This window comes from Lissotriton helveticus, chromosome 6 (assembly GCF_964261635.1).
Source record: "Lissotriton helveticus chromosome 6, aLisHel1.1, whole genome shotgun sequence".
NCBI lineage: Eukaryota > Metazoa > Chordata > Amphibia > Caudata > Salamandridae > Lissotriton > Lissotriton helveticus.
Genome location: NC_136067.1, coordinates 1,791,068,886 through 1,791,084,385, shown reverse-complemented (window position 1 = coordinate 1,791,084,385; position 15,500 = coordinate 1,791,068,886). Strand labels below are relative to the sequence as shown.

Below are 15,500 nucleotides of genomic sequence, written 5' to 3'. Positions count from 1 at the left end.
ACTGCCCTTGGCTGCTGAGGATCATTGGGGCTAGGAGGACCCTCTATTGTTGCAATAAGTAAGTACCCCGGATTGCTGGGACGGCATCAGAGGACCCCTCCCTTTCTTAGTCACTCTGCACAAGGGCCTCCTGGCTTCTACTGGTTGTAGAATGAACTCCCCTTGACTGCTGAGGGTCACTGGGAGCCAAGAACCCCTATTTCTGTGGCAACTGAGTCCCCCACAGCTGGATTACTGAGACCTTGTCAGAGATCTCGCCCCCTTTCTCAACCAAACTGCAAAGGCTCCTCCTGGTGCATTACTGGTTGGGGAATGAACTCCCCTTGGCTGTTGAGGGTTGCCTGGCTGCTGGAGAGCGGCCTTCAAGTCTCGTTGCACTTCTGGCGTGCACAAAATGTTGTGACAAGCGCGATAATGGCCCAAAAAAATTCTGCTCTGCTGCAAAGTGCAGAGTTTATCAGTAACTCTGCAATCTCTGCGGAAGGCAGAGTTGTGAATCCCGAAAACTCCGCGAGCAGTGTGGAATGTTACACCAAAGCCTAGAAAAAAACAAAGGTTACTGGGATGTTATAGTTAGGAAATAGAATTTTAAAAAACCTTAGAAATTCACTGAAAAAAAATCAAAGGTTACAGAGACGTTATAGTTAGGCTTACATTTCACTCGTACAAAACCAATGAAACCAATGAAATTCAGCAGCTAAAGTTACCTGAGCTAACTATAACATATGCCCCCACAATGCACTTGTTATGACATCACATATTACATCACTCATGGCAGTGTCAGTGACATCACTGATAACAACATCCAATGAGTGTGAATGTTTTTTAATTGTTTATGGGTGTGAAACATATATATCAAGGTACTACAAAAGTCAAAATAGTATACTTTCTGTACCAGTAGTAAAAGTTTTTTTCTGAAAGTTGATTCCATAAAGCTTATAAACAATAAAACAATCGTTAATATATAGTTTAAAAAAAGATTATGACCAGGTAAAAAGCTCTTCAAACATATTCGATTACATCATAAAAGGAAAAAAACTATTTTCATACCACAACAGGAAGTAAAAACTCATACATGTCCAAAGTAGCAGCCAGTAGCATGCAACCAAATTCTTCTAGTCTAAAGTTTAAGACCATCCTAATAAGGCCTACCATGAATAAGAACTTGCTTACAGCACAGATAGTATATATGGATGTGTCGCCCTTCAAGATTCTCAGTGCATCCACATAACTAAGAATGCCATGATACCTGCACAGTGGACGTATCCATTATTCTCTAGGCTTTGTGTATGCTGGACAGAAGAATAGCACATGAGGTATAATTTCAATTGCTGACAGAGAGCACATAATAACTACAGATGATTGGACAGTGCTCCTGTCAGGGCTCCATAGTGCTATACAGGAACCCAATCCAAGTGTATCATATCAAAATGTCAGGAATGAAGATTTCGCTAATTGTTGGAGCAGGAGAGCCAGAAAGGTTCTCCCTGTAGTACTTTCTGCACAACCAATGAGTGATACTATTTGTAACATATATTTTGTGAGTGACTGTGTGTATCTGTGTGTGAGTGGTTGTCTGAGTGCCAGTATGTGAGTGGGTCTGTGTGTATTAGTAAGTATGTGAGTAACTCTGTGGACGAGTGAGTGGCTGTGTTAGTACTATGTTGGTAAGTGAGTGGGTGTGTCAGTGGCTGTGTGGATGGGTGAGTGACTGTATGCGTGGGTGAGTGGGTATGTAAGTGACTGTATGGGTGAGGGAGTGGGTATCTGAATGGCTGTATCGTGACTGACTGACAGTAAGTGGCTGTATGGGTGAGTAGGTGTTGTTTTGATTGGCTGTTTAGTTAAGTTAGTTGGTGCTTAAGTGGATGTATTGTAAAGCAAGTGTGTGAATGGATGTATGGGTGAGTGAGCGGATGGAGGTGTGCTAGTGTGAACGGGTATGCAAGTGTTTGTGTGGGTGTGTGAGGGAGTGTGTGAGTGCTTGTATGGGTGAGTGAGTGGCTGTGTTGAGAGGCTGTAGGGGTGAGTGAAGGGATGTGTGAGTGGATATATAGGTGAATAAGTGGTTGCATGAGTAGCTATTTGGGTGAGTGTGTGACTCTGAATTGTTGTATGGGTAAGTGTTTTGATGTATGAGTAGCTTTATGAGTGAGTGAGTGGTTGTGTGAGTACCTGTATGAGTGAGTGGATGTCTGAGTGGCTCTATGGAGGAGTGAGTGGTTGTGTGAGTACTTGTATGGGATTGTGAATGGGTATGTTCGTGGTTGTATGAGTGGGTTATGAGCAGTTGTATATATCGGTGTGAATGGGTGTGTAAGTGTTTCTGTGAATGATGTAATCAGTGAAGTCATTTGAGATGTCATGAGTGATGTCACTGACCATGTCATGACTGATGTAATATGTGAGGTCATAAGCAGTGCATTGCGGGGTTGTAAGTTATAGTTAGCTCAGGTAATTATAACTGCTGAATTTCTCTGGTTTTGCATGAGTGAAATCTGAGCCTAACTATAACGTTCCTGTAACCTTTGGTTTCTCGAGTCAATTTCTAAGGTTTTTTTTTAATTCTATTTCCTAACTATGACGTCACTGTAACCTTTGTTTTTTAAGTGATTTTCTTTGGTTTTTTTAACTAATAGTCACGTTTGCAGAGTGGCGGAGAAAGGGGGCGGAGCCTCCATCCAACTGTCAACAATCCAGCGGTGTGAGATTTACTAGAAGTTACAGGAGGGGTTCTTGGCTCCCAGGGACCCTCAACATCCCAAAGGATTTCTTCCTCTGAGTAATGAATTTCGCTGGTTTTGTACTAGTGAAATGTGAGCTTAACTATTACATATTAACCTTTGTTTTTTTCAGTGAATATATATACATATACATATATGTGTGTTTCTGTGTCTATGTGTTAATTCATTTATGAAAGAAATAAACAGCAATAAAACGTGGTTTAACTAATAAACAAGTACATATTTACATTGCAGTTTAAAACATCTATGCTTGTCATCTCTAACATCTGAGCCTATGTCTTTAACAACCATAACAGTCATCATCATAGCAACTGAAAACATGTACAATATATAGACCGATGGCAAATGCTTTATCGTAAATATGCAGGCATAGTTACTCCATTTTTTCTTTTCAGTTCCTTTTGGATTTTCATTTATATCATTTCTGAAGTATGGATTTGAAGGACTGATGCAAGTGCAGTTTAAAGGACTCAATTACGACCTCACTGTTGGAAACTTAACAATTAAAATTCCTGGGCAACTTGTGAGTATGAATCTGAGAATTATGTGTGACAAAAATATTTAAATATTATTTGCAGTACAGTATTACTTTAGTTTCTATAAACACCGCAAGGCCTTATTTCAACAAGCTGTATTTCCCAATGTTTTTGTTAGGTCAACCTTGGAATTCTAATCTGTGTGTGAAATTGGAAGAAATGAGTAGCTCATACTCCACTGAAATTCAAAAGGACTGCCTGGAAAGCATAGAATTTGCACTGGGCAAACATTTGAGATTGGTCAACTTTTTAAACAAAAGCCCCCAATATGGATGTATAGTATGACAATTAAGATTTCTAGCCAAAATTTTAGTGCTCTCATATTGCTGACACACATTACATTGCAGTGAAAAATACAACATTTTGTATAATATCTTCAGCATTATTTACAAAAAATGTTAGGCACTGTTACTCCATTGTGCAGACATTTCTTCAAAAACTCCTAAGGTTTAGGTATATTGCATAAATGTTGCAAACTCAGGATGGATCATATCAGTAATAAAACATACAAAAAAACCATTATGAGTTTTACAGTATTGACTAATGTTAGTATTATGTTCCGTTATTCAAAAAGCTTTCTACGCTCATCAGGTTTATAAAAATAGGATAATAAAGCCTCATCTAATGATTGATTTTGCCACTTTGATCCAATATTTTCCAAAACCTTCTTATTCTGCATATCATTATCATTCTGTCTTTTATTGATCTTCCATTATGCAGCCACCAGACACTTCACATATTGACACAACTTCATCCATACCATTGTCAACAGTACTTACTTCAATGTTCTCTTCAACTGGCAACCTTGACAGTCTGCTAAAACATTAATAGCTCTAGGAATATATTCCACTAGGAAATTAGACTTTTGCAATTTATATTAACTTTTCCTAATTCCAGGCATTGCCTTTCCACACCCCATTTGAGGTGAAAAAATACACCAGTGGTCGAAGGTCTGTCCTCACTCTAAATTTAGTCTCCAAAGCAGAACATTTTAGTTCTGCTCCTCTTAATGGTCTTGAGGCAAATGCAATAGAGGCAAGGGCGGCTACGCCACTAAGGCAGAGGAGCATCACCCCAATGCTCTGAGAGCAGGAGAAAGGAATAATAAAATGATAATAACAGTGTTATAATCATTTTATTTTTCACTCCGTGGCTAGTTTAGGGCAGGGCGGGTTGGGGTGGCATTTGAGCATGGTTTGGTTTGTACTCCTTAAGTGTGCATGACTGTTTGGCCAGCCCTCTTGGGCCAGTCAAACAGTCATGCACAATTTGCAAATTCCCCACCAGGCTGCATTGCATAGCCTGGTGAGGAACATGCCCAGGCGCCCCTTTCCCCATCTCAGCGCCAAACCAAAGCGCTCAGACCAATCACAACGCTGCAATACAGCATTGTGATTGGCATAGGGGAGGGAGCCTGTGTGCTTCCTACTCCTGCTGAAGCTGGGGAGGCGGGGCAAGGAACTGAAGCGGAGGAGAGACGGCGGCTGGCAAAAGGTAAGTGTTTTTTTTTGTCTGTTCCACCTTGTTAACTGCCGGTCGCCACTGAATAGTGACCAATTTGCCTTTACAATCTTGCATCCACACCTGAATCATATTTATAATCAAATGTTGACAGTGCTGGGGCAGAGGCAATGTCCTTTTTCAACATACAAATTTCAGACACACATTCTTTGTCCCATAGTCCTGAAAGTATAAGACATTTTTTACATCCTTGAAAAATGTATGTATACTTCTTTGAAAGACTGCTGATGCCGATATTAAACCAAATGGCATCTTTCTGTATCTGTACGCCCCTTCTGGTGTAATGAATGACATATATTGTTTGCTGTCTTCGTGCAGTTAAATCTGGTAATATGCACTTCAAAGGTCTAAAGTGGAAAATAATTTGGCCCTCTTCAACATCGAAAACATTGCTCCAATATTGGGCAGTGGATGCGATCCACCCACACACATTCATTCAGATCTCTTAAATAGAGACACTGTCTGATTTTACCATTCGGTTTGTGCACTACCACTAATTGTGACAACCATTCTGATGATTCTCTTTCCTCTGCTTACATATTTTTTTCTAATTCTTTAGTGATTCTCTCATTGATAGGGGAGTATTCGTGACCCTATGTACCTTTGGCACCAACACCTGCTTCAAAATAATTTTATGAACAAACTTTTTGAGTAGTCCTAACTTTAATGGAAAAAACTTTTGGCTACAAATTCCAATGCTTAATCTTCACTTGCGAGTAGAATTAAATCAGTATATTCCAAAACCTGATCAGGATGGTTAGGATTGAGTGTAAACATCAAATTCCTTTGTTGAGACAAACTCAGCAAACAAAAACCTTCTTTAGCCACATAAATCTTCCCTTTAATTGTCTTACCCTTGTGACTTAACATAGAAGTAAAATAACCCAATACATCAATGCGTTTATTAGCATAACTCCCAAGCCAAATATCAGGGGGCACTAGTTGTATATCTAGAAGCCTATGTAACCACTTATCGCCAATCAGGGAGTGTTGAGCATCTGAGTCTACCATTACCTTAACCATTCAGTCATAAATGTGCATCTACTCATGCTCTGCGCTAGCTCCAGGTTCACTCAAGCCATTTCCAGATTAAATTAACCAAATTTCCTTGCCTTAACTCCTTTAAAGCATTGCAAGTGAACAGCATATGCTCCACTCTTTTGAATCAACCACTATTCTACTTCTGATCCATGGAAAAACAAATCTCATCACATCACTGGGACTCCATTTTTCTCTCCTTAACTCCGCTTGTTGCCATTAATATGGTCCGTTCTTCAATAAGCTTTCTACACACATCAGGGTTGAGGAAGGTAAGTTTATTTGTCAAAAGTATAGACAACAGAAGTAAACCTCATACGAGAGAAGAAGCCTGGGCAAACTGTCAGTGGCTGGAATCTCTGTCACATACTATTCTACATTCTATATTCAACATTCTACATTCTAATCTGAGATTCCAGCCACCAAGATTCCTTCAGATGTCACAGTTTGCTCTATAGTATATCTTTATGATATGTCATGCAGGTAGAAATGGTCACTTCACAGACTTTTTTTGCATCTGAGCTCACACTGGTAATTACACAGACCCTGATTCCCTGAATCAGGAAATGCCGGGATTATGCTTACAAACATACGTGTGTCTGAGGAAAATCCGCAAGTCTTGATACTTTGCTGCAGTCAGAGGTTTAGGAATATGGATTGTGAAATGGTGTGTACAGACACATGGCCATAAACCCAAAAACTCAAAACATTGTCGCATTCCCACCCATTTTGTATAGACATTCCCACCCTGGAAACACTCACAAATGAGGAAGAACATAAAAACTGAACTTTTTTAGCTCAGCTTCAATTGAAGTCGCTGTTTATGTGGGTTACATCAAAGACTATCTGACAGGGCTCTCCCATAAAAGATTTACTTTAACTCCCCATTTCTACAGTTATACTTACTCTGATTCATTTTAGAGCTGATAAGTAATCACAGGTTTACACACAGCTCTGACAAAAATAATCATTATTATATATACTCCAGAAATGGTAAATTTGTTTCTGAAGCTAGAAAGGAAAGGGAATATGCATGTAATTGCCTAGAGGTGCGGAAGAAAAGCTTTCTCTATGAGGTATGATGCCAGAATGTCCTTATCAAAATATTGTATTGATAAAAAATTTTTACTAAATATTGTTTACACAAATATTTCCCCATTGGAGTTAGTAATCCATAATCTACACCCAATTCGGATATTTTTATAAACAATACTTAGAAAACAATATGGATGTGAGACAATAGTTTGATAATAATATTCAGGTACCATACTCTGTGGAGAAAGCTCTACTTCCACACCTCCAGGAAGTTTGTTGTTACACAATATTCATGCCAAATAATATTTCTGCCCACGATTTTCTTACATAAAACCCTCGCCAGGGAATCATCTTGTTTCTGTGGAGTAAAAAAGGAAATATAAAGATGTGTGCTAAACGTATACAAATTATTCAGTCAACAGGCACACTGGAAACGTTTGTTTATTATGGAGTATGTACTCATGAAAATCCTTGAAGTTTGTATATTTCTTTAACAATTCCTTGTGATTTTGGATATCAAGAAAGTCTGAAAATAACTCATATCAACAGAGTAAACATTTGTAGATTTCTTAAAGTAAGCAAATAATTGGAAAAGTTCTCTTGGGACACTAGAGCATGTTTTGCAACTTATACATTACTGTACACTTCGGAAAGAAAATCTAGACTAAAACGTCAACAGATCAATCCATAAATATTTCCCTGTTGTCTGTTCTCTGATTTTATTTTTTTGCATATATTTTTATTATCAAAATACCATTGAAAAACACAGCATGTTTTTAAAATCAGTCCATCTACTATTACTACATATTGACATCTAGGAACATCCCTTCCTCTGTATAACATAGGCACTCTAATGTCAATTGTCGATCCACATGACCATAGCCTATACATTAAAAATGTTAGAAGCCTTGCTGCACCAGGCCAGTAGCTGCACTGCAAATTATCCTCTTGTGTGCATCCATCCCAGGGCTCCTCCTACCTAACCCCATCGCGCCCTCCTGCTTCATGAGGGTCTAGCATCATGGGGCTCTAATAAGTAATTGAGCATCGCCTCCCATGCTCTCATATCATCCATTACTTCATCATCACTGAGAGTCTTGCACATATTCTTCTCTTCTGCTACATCCCACTTGGCCATATCTCGCAGCCAATCAGAGATCCAAGGCAGAACTCGAGAAATCCACTTTATTGCAATTCTACACCTTTCCAGAACCAGCCCTGTTAGCACAAATCGCAGACTGAGCCGCCTCATCTTGAGCTTAGGAACCAGACGTAGCAGGCACACACTTTCACGCAGATCAAGCTTCCAACAAGATGCATGCTCAAATGCCACCCCAACCCCTCGCCAGGGCACCTGTATTTGGGGACACCCCCAACCCATATGCAAGAAATCCGCTTCACTCTCGCTACATCATGGACATGAGGATGCTCAGCCCTCGTAGATAATACCTAATAATTTAGGAGTCAAATAAACTTGATGTGTAAAATTATATTGGATCAGCTTGAAACTAGCATTCATTGCAGTCTTGGACACCCCCTCATGGACTGTATGCCATTCTGCACAACACTCTGTAGAGCTGAGAAACCAAATGCCTCCCATCCCCCAGGCCTAGTAACTCCACAAGCACCGGGTGCAAAAACAGGGGTGTCAGGAAGCGAGGGCCAAATACCACACACTGTGGCAGCCAACCTTGCATACTTCATGAATTGACTGGCCCCCAAGTCAAAAGTTTCTGCCGCCTAAGCCAATGTAATAAATCTGTCATTGGGATACAAATCCTGAAGCACCTCACAGCCCCCTTCGCTCCACCTGTCCACCCTGCTGGAAAACTTGTCGAAAAGGCCACAAATGAGGCCCAACCCAACACCATCTGGACCATGCATTCTCAGCCATACATACTTGCTTGACCACAAAAGGCACTGAGCTGTGGACCCAATTTCTAGACATAAAAAATTCAGATGGGGTGGTTTGTGTTCCTTCCAACAAATGTTTTTCCCAATTGCTAACCTCATCTAGCCAGTGGACCGCATGCTGCAGTTGGGTAGCCAAGTAATAAAGATCCATACATGAAATCTCTATCCACTCTGCTACCAGGTCAATTTGAGAGTGGCCAGCCCCACTTGCTTCCTTCCTGTCACACATAAACGTTTTACTAGAAGCCTATCCAGCTCTTTGAATGTCTGTTGAGGTATTAGACATATAGCACCCTCTAAAACGTATATGCAGTGGGCAACATGATCATATTAACCTAGGGGAACTTGCCCAAAGAGGAAAGACGGAGTGTGTTCCAAAAGGTCACCGAGGCACTGAGAACCGTTAGTACTCTACCCATGTAATAGCAATGGAACGAGTCAGAATCACTTGTCACCTGGATACCTAGGTACCTGAACCCAGTGCTCTCCCACTTGAGGTATAACTGTGGACGGTCACTTTGCACGGTTCATCCGAAGACCAGGGAAATCCCCAGACTTTGAGAGAGCAGCCAGCAGAATCAGGACAGAGTATACCGGTGGGCACATATACACCAGCACGTCATCCAGGTGCTCACACCCAAGCCACGGAACACTGATATGAAGCTGCACTCCATGGCTAAGGCAAAGAGCATGGGCAAGAGCAGGCAGCCCTGCCTGGTCCCCCTACACACTCTGGATTGTTAAGACCTAAGCACATGGCCCTCAATACCTGCCACAAATACTCCCATGCCACGGCGTTGAACGCCTGCTCAATATCCAACACAGCCACAACATAACAGTCTTCGACTAAAATAGGAGCATGGAGAACCAATAAGAGGCAGAACAAATTACACAATATATTGTATTGGGGGATAAACCCGCAGTGGTCCTCATGTACCAATAAAAGTAGGAGGAGTAGTAGTCGAGTCACTAAAATGTTACTAAGTATCTTCACGTCACATTCAACATTGACAGCAGATGGTACGGTGTCACCTCCATCACATCCCTATTGCATTTAGGGCGCATCACTATGAGCGCTTTCCTCTTGGACACAGGCATTATCCTTCGTGTGTAAGTCTCATTATATACCACCAGAAGATGGTCTGCACTGCCCCCACCTTGGATTGATATAACTCTGCAGGCTACACATCACCTCCAGGCACCTTGCCAGTATTGATATTAATAGCCGCCGTAACATATGCTCTTTCTATGAGGGCATCAAGTGCTGCAGGATCTGCCTCTGACAGTCGCCAGACACTGTTCCGCATCCCTGCCCACGCACACCATAAGTGCAGCATATAAGTTCTGCAGGTGGTTCGTGAAACCTTCAGTGATGGCCTGCTGCTAACACACCACTGCACCAGCCCTGTCTTTAATTCTTACAATGAGAACCCTGGGTGTTTCGTTTTTGAGGAGAGAGGCCTGCAGTCGGCCCGTCTACTCCCCCTCCACATGTAGGCACTACTGAAACGCCACTCTGACAAATTTATATAGCCTATTCCTGGCCTCTAGCAACTCTCCCTTAGACACCTTCTAGTCTCTCAGCTTCTCAGGTGCCCCCACCAAGGCACCCTCCAAATCACTCAACTGTTTCTCCTGCAGCTCTATAGCTTGCAAAAGATGCTGTTAGGCCCCATAGGTCAGCTTCAGACACTCCCCTCGCCTCACAACCTTAATGGTGTCCCACTCCATTGCTTGATGCTATGCATTGTGCTGCCCCCTGTTTTCTTTAAAATAATTATCCAGCACATCAAAGGTTAATGCTTTGTCCGTAATTTTTGGAGAGGGAGATTAGAATATGTGACAGGCTTCAACATTTTATTTTTGAAAAATTTCACAAATGGTAGTGCACTGAAAAGTTAACATGAGACAGTCAATGCGTTTTGTTCCTCACTTGTGAACTTCCTCAGCTGTTTGCAAGATGTGAGACTATACACCACGTAGCTGGTTGTTAGAGGACACGAAATAAGGTGTTGACGACGGAGACGTAATATCTAAAACTGATTGATTCAATTAGAGCAGGACCTGATGCACACAAGGGACCAGGTTTGAACCGACAATGGTTAGAACTGAGAAACAAGCTGTCAAATTGGCAGATACAGAATTCTAATTCATCTGAGGAAGTTGACATTAAGCATGGGCGAATTTTGCGAATTTGCGATCCGCGAATTTGCGGATTTGCGAATTTGCGATCCGCAAAATTCGCGAATTTGTGCGAATTTGCGGATTTTTTTATTTTTGCGTGTTCGCGGGGTGCTTGCCGTGTTTGCGGGGCGCTTTGCGTGTTCGCGGGTTTTTTTTTTGTGCGAGACCGCGATGCGCCATCACTGCCAACCTCTTGTTTTTTGTGCCCTTCTGCCCTCTGCCCCACTCGTTTTTGCGCCCTTCTGCCCTCTGCCCCACTCGTTTTTGTGCCATTCTGCCCTCTGCCCCACTCGTTGTTGTGCCCTTGTGCCCCTTGCACCACTCGTTTTTGTGCCATTCTGCCCTCTGCCCCACTCGTTGTTGTGCCCTTGTGCCCCTTGCCCCACTCGATTTTGTGCCATTCTGCCCTCTGCCCCACTCGTTGTTGTGCCCTTGTGCCCCTTGCCCCACTCGTTTTTGTGCCATTCTGCCCTCTGCCCAACTCGGTGTTGTGCCCTTGTGCCCCTTGCCCCACTCGTTTTTGTGCCATTCTGCCCTCTGCCCCACTCGTTGTTGTGCCCTTGTGCCCCTTGCCCCACTCGTTTTTGTGCCATTCTGCCCTCTGCCCCACTCGTTGTTGTGCCCTTGTGCCCCTTGCCCCACTCGTTTTTGTGCCATTCTGCCCTCTGCCCCACTCGGTGTTGTGCCCATGTGCCCCTTGCCCCACTCGTTTTTGTGCCATTCTGCCCTCTGCCCCACTCCTTGTTGTGCCCTTGTGCCCCTTGCCCCACTCGTTTTTGTGCCCTTCTGCCCTCTGCCCCACTCGTTGTTGTGCCCTTGTGCCCCTTGCCCCACTCGTTGTTGTGCCCTTCTGCCCTCTGCCCCACTCGATGCTTTGCCCTTCTGCCCTCTGCCCCACTCTGTGACCTTCTGCCCTCTGCCCCACTCCTGCTGTTGCTCGAGCACCAGCATCTTATCTATTAGTGCTTCCTGTTGAAGCTAACTTAGTAACTATTTTAGAATGGTGCTGGCAACTTGCCGGCGCCGTTCTAAAATAGTTACAAGCTTGAAGCTTGAACTTTTGCCCCCCGGATCCGTTCCGCTCGCTTATTTGCGGATTTTCGGCAAATTCGCGGGAATTCGCGAATCGCAAATTTGCCCAAAATCTGCAAAATCCGCGAGCGGAACGGATTTTGCGCCCATGCTTAGTTGACATGTGGTGAACAAAACACGTTGGCTGTCTCATGTTATCACCTAAGAAAATAAAGACGACTTTGAATATACACATTATCCTTTATATTTATTTTCCCTCTTTTCAAGGTATATATAAAAAAAAACATTCTTTCAGCAGGAGTTTTGATTCTGTTACAATGAAACATCTGTCTTTTATCTTTTGGAATGCCTTCTTGAGTCGAACTTTCTCCAGCCTCTTAGTCATCGCAAAATATTGTTTTCTCCTGAACTAGTAGTTCCTCACTGTTGCTAGTACTTCAATCAGAGCTAAATACTTTAAGGGCATATTCACAATGAAGTGGCGGAGCTCGGCCTTAGTCTTTTTGGCTTAACGCTGCGCTCTGCCACTCCAGAAACGCAGGGCTGCAACGTATTTACAACAATATGGAGCAGCCCTGCATGTCACTCTGTGCTGGTGCTAATTTCAGCTGCCCAATGCCAACGAAGGCACTCTTCCTGCCCATAAACAATCACCAGTGGCGTTTTGTAACTTCTATTTGTGCTGCAGAATGCAGCACACATAGAAGTTGCAACGTGTAATTTTTTATTAAAGATTGTTTATGTGCAGGAAGGGACTCTGTTATGATACATCCTGCTGTTGTCGTGCCTTGTGAGGTTACTGTGGTTTTCATTGAGTGCTTGCAGCATTCCAGGGACATCGAGCATTCCTGGAGGGACGGTTACGAGAGCGGCAGGCAGGGATCCCAATCTGTGTTAGTTGGATACCAAATAAACTTACCCTCTCAAACGTTGTTGTCCTTTCATCTTCAAAAGACACCTTCTTGCACATAAACAATCAATGGCGTTTTGCTGTTTTGCACAACACAGCACACATAGAAACAGCAAACATGAGGAGAAATAAAGCATTTCCTCGTTTTGCCTGGGTAAGACCAGAGATGTTTTGGTCTTAATTTTGGCACTGCCCCATATTTACTCCACCCTTATAAATATTGGGCAGAATCAAAATCAATGAGTGTTGTGGTGGAACGCCCACCATAACACCCCTTGCCCACCCCTTTCAGGCTAAGTATAGCGTGAAAGGGTGCCTCATTTACACGGCAGTGTTAAGCCATGGTAAAGGGCTTAACTCTGCCTTGTAAATAAGGCAAACCCTGTCTCGCCAACAGAATGTCACTAAAAATGACGTTCTGGTGGTGATAGGGGCTTGTAAATATGTCCCTTCGTTTTTAGCCGTCACCTGTTTAAAAAGAACCCCTACTGGACCAGGGTGTCAATGAATGGCAAGGAGAGAGATGTATGCACTGTACGTAATCTTAACATAATTGTTGTTGACATTGATAATGGTTAACTTACGTCTAAAATATTGTTTACAACAAAAAACCTAACCATTTTGGTGATGCTGTTTATTTTCAGATTATTGAACACTTGGAAGTGGATTCAACTCCTCTCTATGCAATCTACTTCATCCTGATTGGCATTAGCGCCGGTTTTCTGCTTCTCTACTTCTTATCCTTGAAGTTCATTAAACAAAAGTCAAGTCAGGACTGGTAATGTCTACATGGCAACTTTAATACTTGGGAGAAAGATCTCGTTTACCAAACTAGGATCGGGATTGGTGGAGAAGGGTGGATTCAGGGACCTGGTTCACAGTTTAATCTGATTTAGGTAATCAGACTTGAGTTTAACAGGAAACTTTGATTCTCATTTAGTGTCGGAATGTGGAAAGTATCTACTCCAGGTGTTTAGCAAAAAGACTAGAATGTGAAAATAAACTTTTTATCACATAGTAAAATGTCTGAAAACCATGATAAGAAAGTTCACGTTTTATCCGCTGATGTCGAAGTCCGCCATCCATCATCCATATTCTAACACCACCTATCAATGCAGGGACGCCTACTCTACAACCAGGAATAGAAAGTGATGTCGAACCCACTGCCTACAGAACATTTTCATTGACTGTGGTGTACTGTTTACCATATGTGACCGGTAGTAGCTACACGAGCCGTCATGCTCATCTACGTCATCGCTCTTGAGTGTTTACCTTTTATCAGTGCTGCAGACTGTGGAGAATAAATCACATCTGGATCAAAAAAATCTGAAAAAATTATTGTTAACCTTCAGTTTACATCAGTGAAAACTCCATTCCAAACTCACTGGCTGTCATGTTAAAAAAACCTCCGTGAGTAATGCCATACTATCATTTGGAAAGAATGATTCTGCTGTCCTAAACATGATGCCCCATGTTCCCCAGGATGGACCAAAACTATGTGTGTTTATACAGTTGTACATGATTAAAAATATGTGTGCATGTACATTTGCAGAATCACAAATTATGTTGACGCATTATAACTAGCATTGCACTACTGTACTGAACTTCAATAAACCTGAAGAATTCACACTGGAATAAAAACAAAATTGATTTGATACAGTATGAATTTCTGTGAGTATTTATCAATTAAAATTGTAACTTAACCCATTACTGGAGTGCTATATTTGTGCAACTATGGACATATTTAATAGGAATTGTATGATGTTTTCTAATGTAACGCATGTGAATAAATTGATTTCTTTTGTTTTTGTACTTTTTAATTTCGTTTTTGTCTTCTCAAAATGGTTAAGAATATGTATTATAGTATTGTGAGTTTCCAAATTAAAAGTGTCATCATAATATAATGGGAATCATAATTATTAAAATGGCGTGCTCTTTACCATAAATAAACAATAACACAATATATATTATAATCACATAAAAGACTAAGGCCATGATTACGAGTTGAGGTGCTATTTATCACGCCTGATAATGGGTACGTTATTTATCAGGTGTGATAAATAGCACCTATTACGAGTTGGCGGGGAATAATATGTGGATTTTGGTGTTTAACACACCAAACTTCACATGATTTGGTAACTACTGCGTGCATTTCCTCCGTTCAATTTTGACAGATTTACTGCTCTTGAAATTTAACGAAGATTGGGTCGTCTTTATGTTGCTTTGATAGACCTAAAGACTGCCTTCGATCTCATCCCAAGAAACACGCTCTGGCAGGTCCTAAAACATGGGTCTTCCCTCGGAGATTCTATCCTTAATTATTCGCCTACATGGGGCTAGCTTTTCTAGGGTCCGATGGGGTTCCCAAGGCCAACAAACCAATTCAATAAAAGTTAATAGGGGGGTACGCCAGGTTGTGTATAGGCCCCTACACTATTCTCCCTCTTTGTGAGTGGTGTTGTCCAGTTCCTCTCTGATGTTCCAGTTAGCAAAGCCCCAACTTTGGGGAGTGGGGAGAAAAGTGGTAACTTTATTATTCATTGTTAGTATCTAAAACCCCAGGGGGCTTCAGCTACTATTGAATTG

The 15,500-nt window shown here is 41.9% G+C and overlaps 1 protein-coding gene across 1 annotated transcript in view; it reads left to right on the top strand.

Annotated features, from left to right (window-relative positions):
* Positions 1-14,726, top strand: part of ABCG8 (ATP binding cassette subfamily G member 8) — a 251,544-nt gene extending 236,818 nt beyond the window's left edge. The window contains exons 12-13 of the mRNA XM_078649684.1: positions 3,140-3,267; positions 13,559-14,726. Coding sequence (XP_078505810.1) covers positions 3,140-3,267; positions 13,559-13,696 — 266 coding nt within the window. The 3' untranslated portion in view covers positions 13,697-14,726. The remainder of the gene's footprint in view (positions 1-3,139; positions 3,268-13,558) is intronic.
* The last annotated feature ends 774 nt before the right edge of the window (positions 14,727-15,500 follow it).